The sequence below is a fragment of the Marmota monax genome, unplaced genomic scaffold (genome assembly GCF_021218885.2).
Source record: "Marmota monax isolate L192 unplaced genomic scaffold, Marmota_monax_Labrador192_F-V1.1 WCK01_AAM20220418_F8-fsc00008, whole genome shotgun sequence".
Classification (NCBI taxonomy): Eukaryota; Metazoa; Chordata; class Mammalia; order Rodentia; family Sciuridae; genus Marmota; species Marmota monax.
This window is the reverse complement of record NW_026694432.1, coordinates 16,392,682-16,406,189: the sequence shown is the minus strand read 5'-3', so window position 1 is coordinate 16,406,189 and position 13,508 is coordinate 16,392,682. Positions and strand designations below refer to the sequence as shown.

At 49.3% G+C, this 13,508-nt stretch overlaps 2 protein-coding genes across 3 annotated transcripts; one reads left to right on the top strand and one right to left on the bottom strand.

Annotated features, from left to right (window-relative positions):
- Positions 1–27: 27 nt before the first annotated feature.
- LOC124109671 (myotubularin-related protein 9-like) lies at positions 28–8,101 on the bottom strand. 2 transcript variants are annotated; one of them, XM_046468328.2, is made up of 10 exons: positions 7,917–8,101; positions 7,631–7,739; positions 7,271–7,396; positions 6,982–7,155; positions 6,287–6,513; positions 4,652–4,813; positions 4,342–4,483; positions 4,040–4,260; positions 408–559; positions 28–337 (listed from the first exon to the last, which is right to left on the bottom strand). In XM_046468328.2, exons 1-10 carry the CDS (start codon positions 8,099–8,101, stop codon positions 219–221), a joined length of 1,617 nt encoding a protein of 538 aa, XP_046324284.1. In that variant the 3' UTR covers positions 28–218. The 2 variants fall into 2 exon arrangements, with proteins under 2 accessions (XP_046324284.1, XP_058426925.1); XM_058570942.1 differs by lacking the exon at positions 408–559.
- A 127-nt stretch (positions 8,102–8,228) lies between these two features.
- Positions 8,229–11,494, top strand: Fam167b (family with sequence similarity 167 member B). Its single transcript, XM_046468343.2, has 3 exons — positions 8,229–8,837; positions 9,884–10,229; positions 11,128–11,494. The coding sequence occupies exons 1-3, from the start codon at positions 8,770–8,772 to the stop codon at positions 11,356–11,358; spliced, it is 645 nt and encodes a 214-aa protein (XP_046324299.1). The 5' UTR covers positions 8,229–8,769; the 3' UTR covers positions 11,359–11,494.
- Positions 11,495–13,508: the final 2,014 nt, after the last annotated feature.

Below are 13,508 nucleotides of genomic sequence, written 5' to 3'. Positions count from 1 at the left end.
CTCCTCACTAATACCTCAGCAAGCCGATGCCAATCATGAACACCTTTATTATTTAGGCCTTTTCCCTATACTTCAGACACTTGCAAATTAGGACTTCAGTATTCTGGGCTGGCCTAGGTTGTAGGCATGCTCATCCAAAGTCAGAGGTCCTGAGGGGCCTGGAAAGGTTTCAGGGACACTTCACCACTATTCAAGAAGTCATCACTTAGGTTAGGGGCTCAAGTAGAAGCTGTGGGCTGAGAGCCTTTTGTCTTCTCCCTTTCTGTCACTATTTGCCACACCTTCTCCCATGCTACTTCTGAAGACTCAGGTGGGCGGGTCCAGCGCAGAAACAGGCCTGAGGAAGAGGAAAACAGGTAAGGAAGCTGAAAAGAGAAGCTAACTACCCAGGGGAGGGGAGCAGTCACCTTGCCATAGCCGCAGGCTCTGGGGCTCCACAGAAGGCCAAATGGCCAAGGGATTGAGCACATAGAGTGGGTTCCGGAGTTTTCGTTGTTCCTTTAGCTGGTTGAGCCCAGACCACAGGGAGTGTGTTCGAGTCCTCACTTCACAGAGGCATCTGTAGAGAATGAGAGGGTGAGTTCCAGCTGTGCCCTCTGGGATTCTGGGGGTACAACCCTGGTTAGTAAGGTGACAGTTACTCTGGGGCAGTGATTAACCACCTTTTTCTGCAAATTATCTTGATCGATCTATTGGACTCTAGAATAAAACAGGAATAAGACAAAACCCTATGGAGTTCTGTTTAGAGGGAGAAACCAATTTAGTTTTGCCTAATTGTCAGGGAAGGATAATTAAGAATATGTTACTTGAGGGCCTGGGGCTGTAGCGCAGTGGCAGAATGATTACCTATAGCACATGTGAGGCAGTGGTTTGATCCTCAGCACCCCATATAAAATAAATTAATAAACAAAGATGTGTCCATCTACAATTGAAAAAAAAAAGTGTGCTACTTTGAGCTGAGTATCACTAGAAGACTAGAAGTTCACATCTACAAAGACAATGCTATGGTTTAGGTCTGGAATTTCCCTTAAAGGCCTATATGCTAAAGTTCTAGGTTTCCACCTTAATGTTCTTGGGAGGTGACAGAAACTAAGAAGTGGGGCCTAGTGGGAAGTCTTCAGGTCATTGTGGGCATGTCTTTGAAGGTTATAGTGGGACCCAAGCCCCTTTGTTCTTTACTGAGTCCTGGCCATGAGATGAGATGAGGTGAGTGGTTTTCCTCTGCCATACACTCAGGACCAAAAGCAACCAGACCAACGAATCATGGACCAAAACCCTGCCAAAACTGAGCCAAAATAAAAGTTTTATAGATGTCTGTGTGTGTGTGTGTGTATGTATGTGTGTATATATATACACATACAAACATACATGTTATATATATCCAAAACTGAGCCAAAATAAAAGCTTTATATATATATATATATATATATATATATATATATATATATGTATATAATTATATCTATAATTTATATATATAATTTTTTTTGGTTGTAGATGGACACAATACCTTTATTTTATTTATTTTTATGTGGTGCTGAGGATTGAACCCAGTACCTCCTATGTGCTAGGTAAGCACTCTACCACTGAACCCCAACCCCAACCCAAAACTTATGTAAATTTTTATCTCAGGTATTTTTTAAAAAATTTTTTTGTAGTTGTAGATGGACAGAATGCATTCTTTTTATTTGTTAATTTTTATGTGTGGTGCTGAGGATCGAATCCAGTGCCTCACACATGCTAGGCAAGTGCTTTGCCACTGAGCTACAGCCCCAGCCCATCTCTCAGGTATTTTGTTAAAACTTGGCAGGGGTGCAGGGGGTGCTGCATGAACCAAGGAAGAAGTGGAAAATGAACCAATGAAAATATTTGTAGGTCTAACGAGTTATTTAAAAACTAAAGAAAGTGCCAGCTGTGGTGGAAATGCCTGTGATCCCAGCAGCTCAGGAGGCTGAGGCAGGAGGATCAAAAGTTCAAAGGCAGCCTCAGCAAAAGTGAGGCACTAAGCCATTCAGCGAGACCCTGTCTCTAAATACAATTAAATAAATAAATAAAGCAGGGCTGGGGATGTGGCTCAGTGGTCAAGTGTCCCTGAGTTCAATCCCTGGTACCAAAAAAAAAAAAAAAAAAAAAAAAACCTGATAAAAGTGGAGGCAGGGGAATCATAGGAAGGCTGCTGAATATTCCAGATGGAAAGAAATGAGTCTGGATAAGGGTAATGGGAAGGACCTCTGGCAAGAAAGAAACAAGCTAAATGTTTAGGAGAAAGGCTAAAGATGAGGGATGGGGAAAGGGAGATAAAGATAACAGTTTCTAACCTGGATGAATCATGAGTGGAGTTGGTAAAACAAGCTAGGATGTGGGTGAAGATGAATAAATATTATCTCCACCTTGAGAAACTCCCTCCTCCCTCTCTCATTGATCAGACAAAGGGCTTATGGAGCTGATTGGGATGCAAGAAGCCGACCAATGATAAAAGTTACCACTTTTGTGTGCCTATTATGTGCCAGGCACTGTGCTAAACACTCCATGCTTCAACTCAGTTAATCCTCGCAGCCCCTCTATGGATTACAGCTACTGTTATCCTCTCTGTGCTACTGATGAGGAAACAAAGATTCAAAGAGGTTTGCTCATGATCACTCAACAGGTGAGTGGTGGTGCTGGAATTAGAGCCTGCATAATTTAAGTCCACTTTCAACCTCTATTCTAAGGTTCCACTAGAATCTACTTTGCAAAGTTAACAGAGGCCCCAGCAATCATTTATTTCTGCAAAATCTTTTTGCTGAGTGCACTGATGCAGGCCTGTAATCCCAGCAACTCAGGGAGCTGATGCAGGAGGATCACAAATTTGAGGCCAGATTCAGCAATTTAGCAAGACTCTGTCTCAAAAAATAAAAAAAGCTCAGTGGTAAAGCACCCCCCCATTCAATCCCCAGTACCAAAACAAAAACACTTTCCCCTTTAGTCCTCATTTTCTTTTCTTTTTTGGGGGGTTGTGGGGTTGGCAGGGGATTGAACCTAGGGGCACTTAACCATTGAACCACATTCACAACCCTTTTTTGAGACAGGGTCTAGCTAATTTACTTAGGGTCTCACTAAATTATGTAAACTGGCTTTGAATTTGTGATCCTCCTGCCTCAGCCTCCTGAGCCACTGGGATTATAGATGTGTGCCACTGCTCCAGGCCCCTCAATTTCTTTTTTCGATATATTTTTAATTTATTATTTTAATTTTATTTTTAACTGATACATAAAAACAAAAGTTGTAAATGTTATAGGGTAATGTGATATTTCAATACATGTAAACATTATGTAATATTTTAATCAAGTTAAATATTCGCTGCCTTAAACATTTACCATTTCTTTCTTTCTTTCTTTTTGGTACTGGGGATTGAACCCACAGGTGTTTGACCACTGAGCCACATCCACAGCCCTTTTAATTTTTCTTTTGAGGGTCTCAATAAGTTGTTTCAGCTAAGTTGCTGAAGCTGGCCTCAAACTTGCAATCCTCCTGCCTCAGCATCCTGAGTCACTGGGATTACACGCCTGCCTAGCCACTGTCCTCAGCCACTTATCATTTCTTTATGGTGAAAACTTTCAAAATACTTTTTTCCTCTTCCAACTTTTTTTTTTTCCTTGTGTGTACTAGACAAGTACTCTACCCACTGAGCTACCTCTCCAGTCCTCTCCTCCTGGCTTTCCTAAATATACGCTTATTATTATTATCTATATTCATTCTACTGTGCAATAGTACCCCAGAACTTTTTGTTTCTATCTAACTGAAACTTAGTACAGTCCTTATTTCAAGGCAGGAGTGCACTTGTTCTTGGCAATAACAGAATGGGTAGATGTAAAGGGTTGGTCTTAGATTTGTCTATCTTTGGGTTTGCAGATGTTAGAGGGAAGTGTGAGATTAGGAGGGAAGAAGGGAAGGCCACAAAGAGTTTTCCTAAAAGGAAAAACTCATTGAAAGGGAAAGATGCCCTCTAAGAAAGCAACGGGCATCTGCCCCAACCCACCTTAACACACGATTAGCTCACCTCTCCTTTTCACTGTTGCAGAGGAAGGTGCCAAAAGGGGAGGCATAGGCGTGTTCAAACAGTGCCAACAGCAGCCCCTCCCCAAACTCCAGCGACAGCGGGAACTGGCGGCCCAGCTGCCACACGCAGTCCAGGAAGAGGAGAAAGGTGGGTGCCTCGTGCTTGGGGCGGGCGTGGGAGAAGGCCGAGTGGGCACAGCGCAGCTGGAAGGGGTGGCCAGCCTGGGGAGGGGGCAGAGCCATGGGCAAGGGAAGCAGGGTTTCTGGAGGGAGGGGCAGGGCTGGGACAGGGTAGCCACCTACCTGGATCCACTCCCGTTCCACCAGTTCCTGGAATCCAGTTATGGTCCGGCTCAAGGGGTCCAAGATGAGTTGGGCCAGTGAAGTCACAAGCAGAGTGCTATCTCTGCCTTCAGCCCCATGTACCAGGATGCAGGCTCCTTCCCTATCATGGGAAGGGCCCATGAACAATGGCAACTTTTTCCCTGCCTGGGGTGGCAAGACCAGGAATAGGCTGTGCCCAGTTCTAGACTGTATTTCCTTATGAATCATGGTTTTGAGAGCCCTGCTCATCCCACCATATCCATTCTGTCTCACAGGGTAGGAACTTTACCTTTCCATTCCTTGGGCTGCCAGGCAGGCGGTGCTCAGTGCCTCCTTCACATGTGCCAGCCAGCGGCAGCCCTCCAGCCGACTAAGCCAGCGGTCCATGCTCTGCTCTGGGTCCCCACAAGCCTCTACTAGGCGCACAAAGCTCTCCTGGAGAGCCCGTCCCCTAGGCAAAAGGGAATCTGGTCATCCTTTCCCCAGTCCAAGCTCTGGGTGAGCCCAGATTGGAAGCAAGTGCTTCATCCCAATGAGGGAGGGAAATAGAACTTTCTGAGGAGCCCATTTGATAGGAGGGGCATAGAACCCTTTGGGGAGTCCAGTCTCATGGGGTATAAAACCCATGGAAGAGCCCTAATCTCATGAAAATATGTCATATCTTTGAGAAACCCTCCATCTTATAGGGCAAACTAAGACTCTTAGGGGAGTGCTAGTCTGTTGGAGGGAACCACTGTATTACAATACCCCAGGAAACCCCCAGTTATCCTTGAAGTACCCCAATCTGATGAAAACAACACAGTTCTCCTTGGGGAATCCCCATCCAATGAAAGAAACACAGTACTTTCGGGATTCTGCACCTGCTCCTACCTCTAGAAACCACTCTGCTCAAGGACATCAGTGACCCCACACCACACACCAGAAAATCTAATGCCATTAGTGGCCCTCTACCAGAAAATTTAACAGATTTTTCCACCCTCTTCAACATCTTCAGTGGATTCCCACTGGCTTGAGGATAAAGTCTAAATTCATAACCATGGTGTTCAAGTTTTTCATGGTTTTTCTCTGGACCCCATTCTCCCTTTAGCAGCATCTCTCCCACTTCCTACCCTACACTTCTAACACCGTGAAGTTGCTTGCAGCTCCCCAATAGGACAAATGACCAGGCTCTCTTTGCAGTTCCTTCTCTCTTCAGTTCCCTCTACCTGAAATGACCTTCTCCCTCCTAACTAACTCTTCTGCCTCTTTCAGGTCTCACCAAAAGCATCCTGTTCTCAGGGAAACCTTCAAATTACTAAGACAGGTTGCCTCCTCTTGCTACTACTTATTTCACTGAGTTCTAATTGCCCATTTACTACTGAGCTCTGTCAAGTCGAGACTACTCACCATGGCAGCCCCTATGCTCAATGTTGGGTGAATAAATTAATAAGAGTTTTACATATTGGATAGGAAAGCAGTCTACTCTCCCCAAAGCAACAGATACATCTATATCTGTGCAGGTACAGCCTTCAGGGAGGGGTGTGTGTGTATGTGTGTGTGTGTGTGCAGGTTTTTCCAGGAAGACTAATTTCAACTTAATGTAAAAAAGGTTCATTTTCTTTCCAGGCAGAGTTGGGGTACTCAGTGATGAGCTCTCTCATTTGTGGGTGTGAAAGTGGGGATGGCCAGCTGCCAGGATGGCTGCCAGGAAAGGTCTAAGAGTTTTCCAGAGCCCTGGCTCTTCTTCCCCTCCCACACACACATTCATGAAGGAAATCTAACGCCATCAGTGAACCCCACCAGAAATTCTAACAGATTTTTCAGCCCTGTTTAGCGTTTTCAGTGGTTCCTACAGCTTTTAGGATAAAGTCTAAGCTTATAACCATGGTTATGCAACAAAGCATCTTCTGTGGCAAAGCCTGGGAGAAGATGGGAGGCCTCCTACCTCTCCAGGGGTCGGTGCAGTCGTTTCCAGCCAGGGTAGGCGGCCTTGGCCTCTGTGCCCCCTCCAGTCATCCGGGCCTGTTTAGCAGCCTGGGCAGATCGTGTGTCCACTATGAAGCCCCGAGCCCCAGGGTGAGCCCCTGCCAGTACAGCTCGAAGCAAGTCCTCATCCTCAGCGCAGCGCCTCTTCTGGGGACCAGTCAGTGGCTGACTGGAGCGTAGCAGAACCTGTGGACAGGGACCCAGCTCAGGTTCAGGAATTGGGCTCTGGGCTTGGGGATCTTCTCGGCTAGGCCTACACTCAGGAGCCGCCTACACTAGGAAAAGGCTGACTGTGGCGCTGGGGCCTTAGGTGCGGAATTCACAAGGCTTCAGATGGGCTCTGCGAAGGTCATGGCTGTCTGAGGCCAGAGGTAGGAGGGTCCCTACGAGCAGACACCAGATCTGAGTTGACAAAGGAACTAAGCTTCAAGGGGTGGGGACCGGACCGAGAAAGGTGAAATCCAGAAAAGCGGGAGGGGCGGGGCCCGAGTCCGGACCTCAGGATTTCCAGGAGGCGGGGCTTGTTGGAGGCAGAGCGAGGCGGGGCCTGAATGGGGCAGGAGTCCCAGGCAGCAGCCAGACGCTAATTGGCTCCTCCAGGGCGGAAAAGGGCTTTTGGATCTCAGGGCGGAGCCTGGGGAGGGGCTGGCTCACGGTTCCACTGGGTGCGTGGTGGTAGCAGAGCACTGGGAAGCGGCCTCCCTGGCGGAAGCGGGCGCTCCGCGCCAGGGCATCGTCGTCCACCGCTCGAGGCACGATTACCGCTCGAGGGTAACTGGGGCACAAACTAAAGTCCTGGTTCACCTCGCTCAGCCGCCACGCGTTGGTCTGCAGCATAGAGAGGGTCGAAGGCTAGGTCTAAGGCACCCAATGAGTGCCCAGCCGGCGTGCCCCTGCTAGACCCGGTGCTTCCTCATCCCCAGGCCCTCATGACCGCGCCCACCTCGCGAGCTACTCGCTTGTAGTAGCATTCGGGCGGATGGAAGTGCCAGGCGTCGCCCAATCTCAGGCCCTTGGGACGGTAGAAGAACGGAAAGGAGGTGATGACCGATTCCAGAGAGGACAGCGCCTGGGGACGAACGTCAGGGGCAGTAGGATTTATCTCAATTGAGTACATTCCAGCTCCTCCTCTCCTCAACTCCCAACTCTCCTTGTACCCCAAGCCATCTTGCATGTCATGCCATTTAGCTGAGCCTCGGGACAACACTGGGTACAGAGCCCCTTTGCACTAGTAACCCCCTTTTTGCTCCCCCCAGTACTGGATAGGGATAGCTTAAGGACCTCGGGTGCGCCCCCTGAATACCTCGATGGAACGGGCGATGTCCAGGGTCGCTTCCACGCCCTCTATATCCAGCTGCAGCACCCTCAGGTCCTTACAGCGTAGGGTGATTGTGCCGGAGTCACCCGCCACCCTAGGGGTGGACAGACCCAGGCTCAGTATACCCCGCCCTCCATCAGGGGAAGAGAACGAGTTTCATACAATTGGACGTTATGCAGGAGGGCGCCAGCTCCAAGTGCGCTGGCCCTTCCCCCTCTCCCCATAGCGTCGCGCGCTCCCCAACTTGTGGGACGTCCCAGCCACGTCTCACCGCTTCTCGATGGAGTCGACACTACGCAACAGCAGTAGCCACAGGTCTGCAGTCGATGGGGGCCCTGGAGACAGCAGCAGGTGGTGGCCGGTGACGCACAGCGTGCCGCGCAACGGGGGCTCCTCCGGGCCGGGGAGTAGCTCGGCTTGAGCCCGGCCGGTGCGGATCAGCTCTGAGAACTCCATTCTACCAGCGGGGGCCCTGGGGCCCAGCGGGACAGGCTCTGGTAGCGTCGGGCGGGGCGAACGCGGGCTCCAAAAGGGACAGGAACTGGCTGGGCAGCTGGCGACGCCGGCAGGACAGCTGTTAAGGAGGCCCCTCAAAGGAAGGGAACGTACAGTTCCACAGGGATTTTCTTCTACTGCCAACATCAGCGAGGACCCCGGCCAAAGTCTGTTAAGGAAACCTCAAATTTCCTCATCTGGGAAATGGGGAGAATAATCTTGCCTGAAGCCCTTGTTTGGGTCTCAAGAGGCACTCGATATTTGGGGCTTTTTATTTTGGGGGTGCTGGCACCCCTGCTGCCTTTTGAAAGAAAGAAAAATAACCATCTATTCTTCTGCACTGTGGTGGATGGGTTGGAAAGTGTGAAACTGGGAACTACCTACTTCCTCCCATACCTCTGAAGCTTGAGTGGGGGAAATCCCTTGGTCCACCTTAAATGCATGCAGCTGTGTAGCTGGCGCCCCTCCCGCTCCACAGCTGGAAGTCCCTGCCTGAGGGCGCCCTGGAAAGTGGCCAATTCTAGCTGTTGCTGATCCTCTATTACTCACAGCTTATGCTTCATCCTTTCCCCAGGTGCCTACTGCCCAGACAATGATCGAGGCCATGTGTTCGGTGCTGAGGGGCAGGGATGACTGATGAAGATTCTATTCATAGAATTTTCAGTCTGATTCATCATCTATCCATCCACCCACCTAAGTAATTTTTTAAAATTTCTTATTGATGTCTGCACTATGCTGAATCTGATTAAGAATAATTCACTAGGTAACCCTTCTTTTAATGAAAAAAGTGAAATCATAGGTGGACTCCTATAATGAAACCATAAAATTGGAGCTGTTTTATCAAGAACCAGATAAAGAGTTCAAATTATAAAATTTCAGTCCAACAGCAGCAGTTATGGTGGGAATTTGATAGACATGCAAATTCTCAGGTCCCACTCCAGATATACTGAATCTGAAACTTTGTGAGTGAAGCTTTCCAGGTAATTCTAATGCATGCTCAAGTTTGAGAATCACTAGAATGTATACAAATAGGCAAAACTAATTTAAGCTGTCAGAAGTTAGGGTAGAGCTGGGACTGTAGCTAACTGGTAGAGCACTTGCCTAGTACACACAAAGCTCTGGATTCAATCCCCAACACCAGCCACCAAAAAAAAAAAAAAAAAAAAAAGAGGAAGAAAGAGAAGAAGAAAAAAATATGACAGGCCAGGAGTACTGTACTTATAATACTTCCAAAGTTATTGATCTGTCCCAGTAGAGGCTCACAGAGGGATAGGGACTTGCCCCAAGCCTCACTGAACCAGCACTGCAACCTGGTCTCCTTACTGCCAGATGGGGCCTCTGGGCCCTATTCCTTGGCTGATGGGCTAGAGCTATGAATGAGGATGGGGCAGCTTGTCAACCTCCTCCCCCTCTCAACTTCTGGTCTTGGGTCTTGGGAAGAGAGCCAAGACTGGTGTGAATGATGCTTTTCTTATCCTGGAGCAACTTCCTTTCTGGGAACTGGGAGTCTCCTTCTGGGCAAAGACAATAAATTTCATCTAAAGAACTAGAAAAGCAGGGCTCCTCCTACCCCCACCGGATGGGCATCACGTGGCTCCTGGTTAGGATTCCAGGAAAATTCCAGTCCTTGCACACTTAGCTTCACACACCCATATGCTCACCCAGCCTGGCACACTCAGACTCTCTATCCCACCTTGAACATTCACCGTCACCCACTCTCTGGCACACTCTTTTTACTCTTAGCTTCTACCACCTCTCCCAGAGCCATATTGCAGGCCTTTCCCTCATCCCAGAGCAGCAGCCCTGCCTTGTCACTCACTGCAAACCCACCATGTCCCTGGGGCCACCGAAATTCCAGGCAGTGGATGAGGAGGATGAGGAAGAGGAGGTGGAGAGCCTGGACTCTGTGAAGGCACTGACAGCCAAGCTGCAGCTACAGACTCGGCGACCCTCATATCTGGAGTGGACCGCTAGGGTCCAGAGCCAGGCCTGGCACAGGGCCCAAGCCAAACCTGGGGCCGGTGGACCTGGAGCCATCTGCGGCTTTGACTCAATGGACTCTGCGCTTGAGTGGCTCCGGCAGGAGCTGGTGAGTCTGGTGGCTTAGATTGCCTTACATGGGGTCTTCAGGCCAATCCTCCTTAGGACCCAAGACCATGGGTGTGGGGAGGGGATGAGAACAGATCCCCTAACTCCAGCAACTGCCAGCTCCTGTGTCTCTGGGGCTCAGGAGCCAGAAATATCCTTGTTTACTATTTTATGTGGAAAGTCTTGCTGAAGAAGGATTACATCAATCTACAGAGCTTATGCTCGTGTGGCTCAGGGGAGAGAGCCCTGCCCTTGGGGGACCATCAGTTATAGAGAAAGACATGGCCTCCCCTACTTTGGGAACTGCTATGCCCTCAGAGAAACACAGTGAAGTATACAAAAGAAGGTACTGATCATGTTGTAGGCAGAATCTGAAGAGGAGAGTGTTGAATATTAGCTGTCAAGCCAACATGTGCACATATAAAGGTGTCCAGGCTCCAACTTGGAGATTTTTTTGGGGGGTGGGAGTAGGGGGGTTACCAAGGATTTCACTCAGGGACACTCGGCCACTGAGTCACATCCCCAGACCTTTTTTGTATTTTATTTAGAGACAGGGTCTCACTGAGTTGCTTAGTGCCTTGCTTTTGCTGAGGCTGGCTTAGCCTCCCAAACCGCTGGGATTACAGGCATGTGCCACGGTGCTCTGCTCCAACTTGGAGATTTTACTTAGTTTATCTGGGATGGGGTCCCAGGCATCTGTATTTGCATAATAATGGCTCTTAGCGCTGAGAACTCCTAGTGTGGAGCAAGATCTGAGTGATGGGGAAGGATGAAGCTAGGGTGAGTGGGCGCCAGGGACAAACCAGTGCAAAGAAAGGCCCAGAGTGTTGACAGGAAAGTAAGAAAGGCAGGTGACACTGGAGCAGGCCTCGCAGGCTCACGCCCCCTCTCGGCCGCAGCGGGAAATGCAGGCTCAGGACCGCCAGCTGGCAGGGCAGCTGTTGAGGCTGCGGGCCCAGCTGCACCGGCTGAAGGTGGACCAAGCTTGTCACCAGCACCAGGAACTGCTGGACGAGGCCGAGCTGGAGCTGGAGCTGGAGCCCGGGGCCGGCCTGGCCCTAGCCCCGTCGCTAAGGCACTTGGGCCTCACGCGTATGAACATCAGCACCCGGCGCTTCACCCTCTGCTGAGGGCGACCTGGGAAGACAGATGGGAGGGGTATCCCAGAGGGCCAGCACCTGGTGTGGTGGGGGCACATTCAGGTCTCTTAGACCCCACCCCAATCTCCTCAATAAAGCCCTCTGCCTCCCATCAAGGTCTCTGCAGTTTTTCATTTAGGCCCAAGGCCTCTGTCAGTCACTGGGACCAGGAGTTTCGAGGGAGAAGAGAAGGTCTGGTTGTGGGTGGAGAGGACTATTGCAGCCCCATCTCCCCACAGCTCATGATCAGAAGTGGTAAAAAACTTGAAATCCTACCCACAAGAGGTGATTTAGGTTCAGTGGGTGACTGAAGAATGCCAAATCTGGGCTGGCCATGTAGTTCTGTGGGACAGCACTTGTTTAGCATGCACAGGGCCCTGGGTTTGGTCCCAGTACTGAAAAAGAATGCAGAATCTGATAAGCCTGGGTTTAAAGCCAGCTCCCCCATTTATTTGTTAGACATTTAGGAGGTCCCTAATTACTCCCTGAATCTGTCTTCTTCTAAAATGAAGATACTAATTCTCATTGGACAGGTAACTGACTATGGCTCAACTGAGGGAGTGCACAGTAAATACCCAGCCGATGTATTGCTTATCATTACCATCACATTGTTACTCTTGCACAGAGGCCCAGAGATGGACTATGAAGTGCTCAGGTTTACCTGGCAAGGGCAGCTGGACCTTGCACCAGGCCTGGGGCTCTGTTATCACCCTGGTTTTTTACTTTTGTGTTTCTCAGCCTTTGTTTCTGTTTTACTCTCTTTGACTTTCCAACTCAGGCTTCCTCCTCCCCCCACCCATTTCCTGTCCCCCTTCCCTCCACCGCTGAGGTGCACACAGACAGCATCAGCTTCCACCTCACAAACCCCAACAATGCTCTGTGGGCTCCCTTTCTCCCCACCCCCACTGCTCGCTCAGTGGAGCTCAGGAGGCCATGAACTTACACTTTCCTCCTAGTGGGGTCCAGGCTCAATTCTTGGGCCTGAGAGGGGCCACCAGAGCTCCTCATATATCACTCACTGATGACCTGGTCCTCAGCTTATGATGGGTGCCATTTCCAGCCTGGATGCAGGAAATTGAATTTGGCCTGCCTGCTGTTTGTGGCAAGTTTCTTGCCTCCTGCTGATAACAGAAAGTGCTGACAGTCTGACCAAAGCCCTTGTGTGCCTGGAGCAGTGCATTTTCTTGGCCTTCCACCAGTGCAGGAGATGGTGCCAGGCCGTGCTCTTCTACCAGGGGCTGTGGCCTCGCCTCTGCCTGCATTAGCAGTGCTGCCCCACTTGTCAGCCATCATTAATGAGCATTATCCTGCCCTCTGTCTATAGCAGGAGCTGTCACCATCTCCTCTTGAAGGTTGTCCATCCTGACTCCCAACACAGGATGTTGTGAGTGTTCTGTCTGTAGAAGGGTTTTGCCCGGCCTTAGTCTATCCTGTGATTCTAATAAAGTTATTGTCCAAGCCCTGCAATGACATGAGTACTGTTCTGTCCTATCTATAGCAACTGTTTCAGCCTCAAGTGTGACTGTAACACATGTGGTCTTCTCTCTAACTATTTAACAGTCATATTGTTCTATCCTCTGACTGCCAATGAGAACTTTTTTTTTTTTTGGTATTGGGGATTGAACCCAAAGGCACTTTAGCACTAAGCTACATTCCCCCAGTCCTTCTTTTTTTAGTTGTAGATGGACACATACCTTTACTTCATTCATCTATTTTTTTTTTAATTTATTTTTCAGTTTTTGTGGACACAACATCTTTGTTTGTATGTGGTGCTGAGGATCGAACCTGGGCCGCATGCATGCCAGGCGAGCACGCTACCGCTTGAGCCACATCCCCAGCCCCATTCATCTATTTTTTATGTGGTGCTGAGGATCGAACCCAGCACCTCGCACATGTGAGGCAAGTACTCTACCACTGAGCTACAACCCCAGCACCCCCAATCCTTTTTATTTTTTACTTTGAGACAAAAATCTCACCAAGTTGCCTAGGCTGGCCTTGAACTTTCAGTCCTCCTGCCTCAGTCTCATGAGTAGCTGGGATTATATGTGTGTGCTACTGAACCTGGCAAATGATGTTACCTTTGCTGTCAGACTGAAACAAGGGGGCCACTCAGCAATCACACTGTGATAGTGGTGCCATTT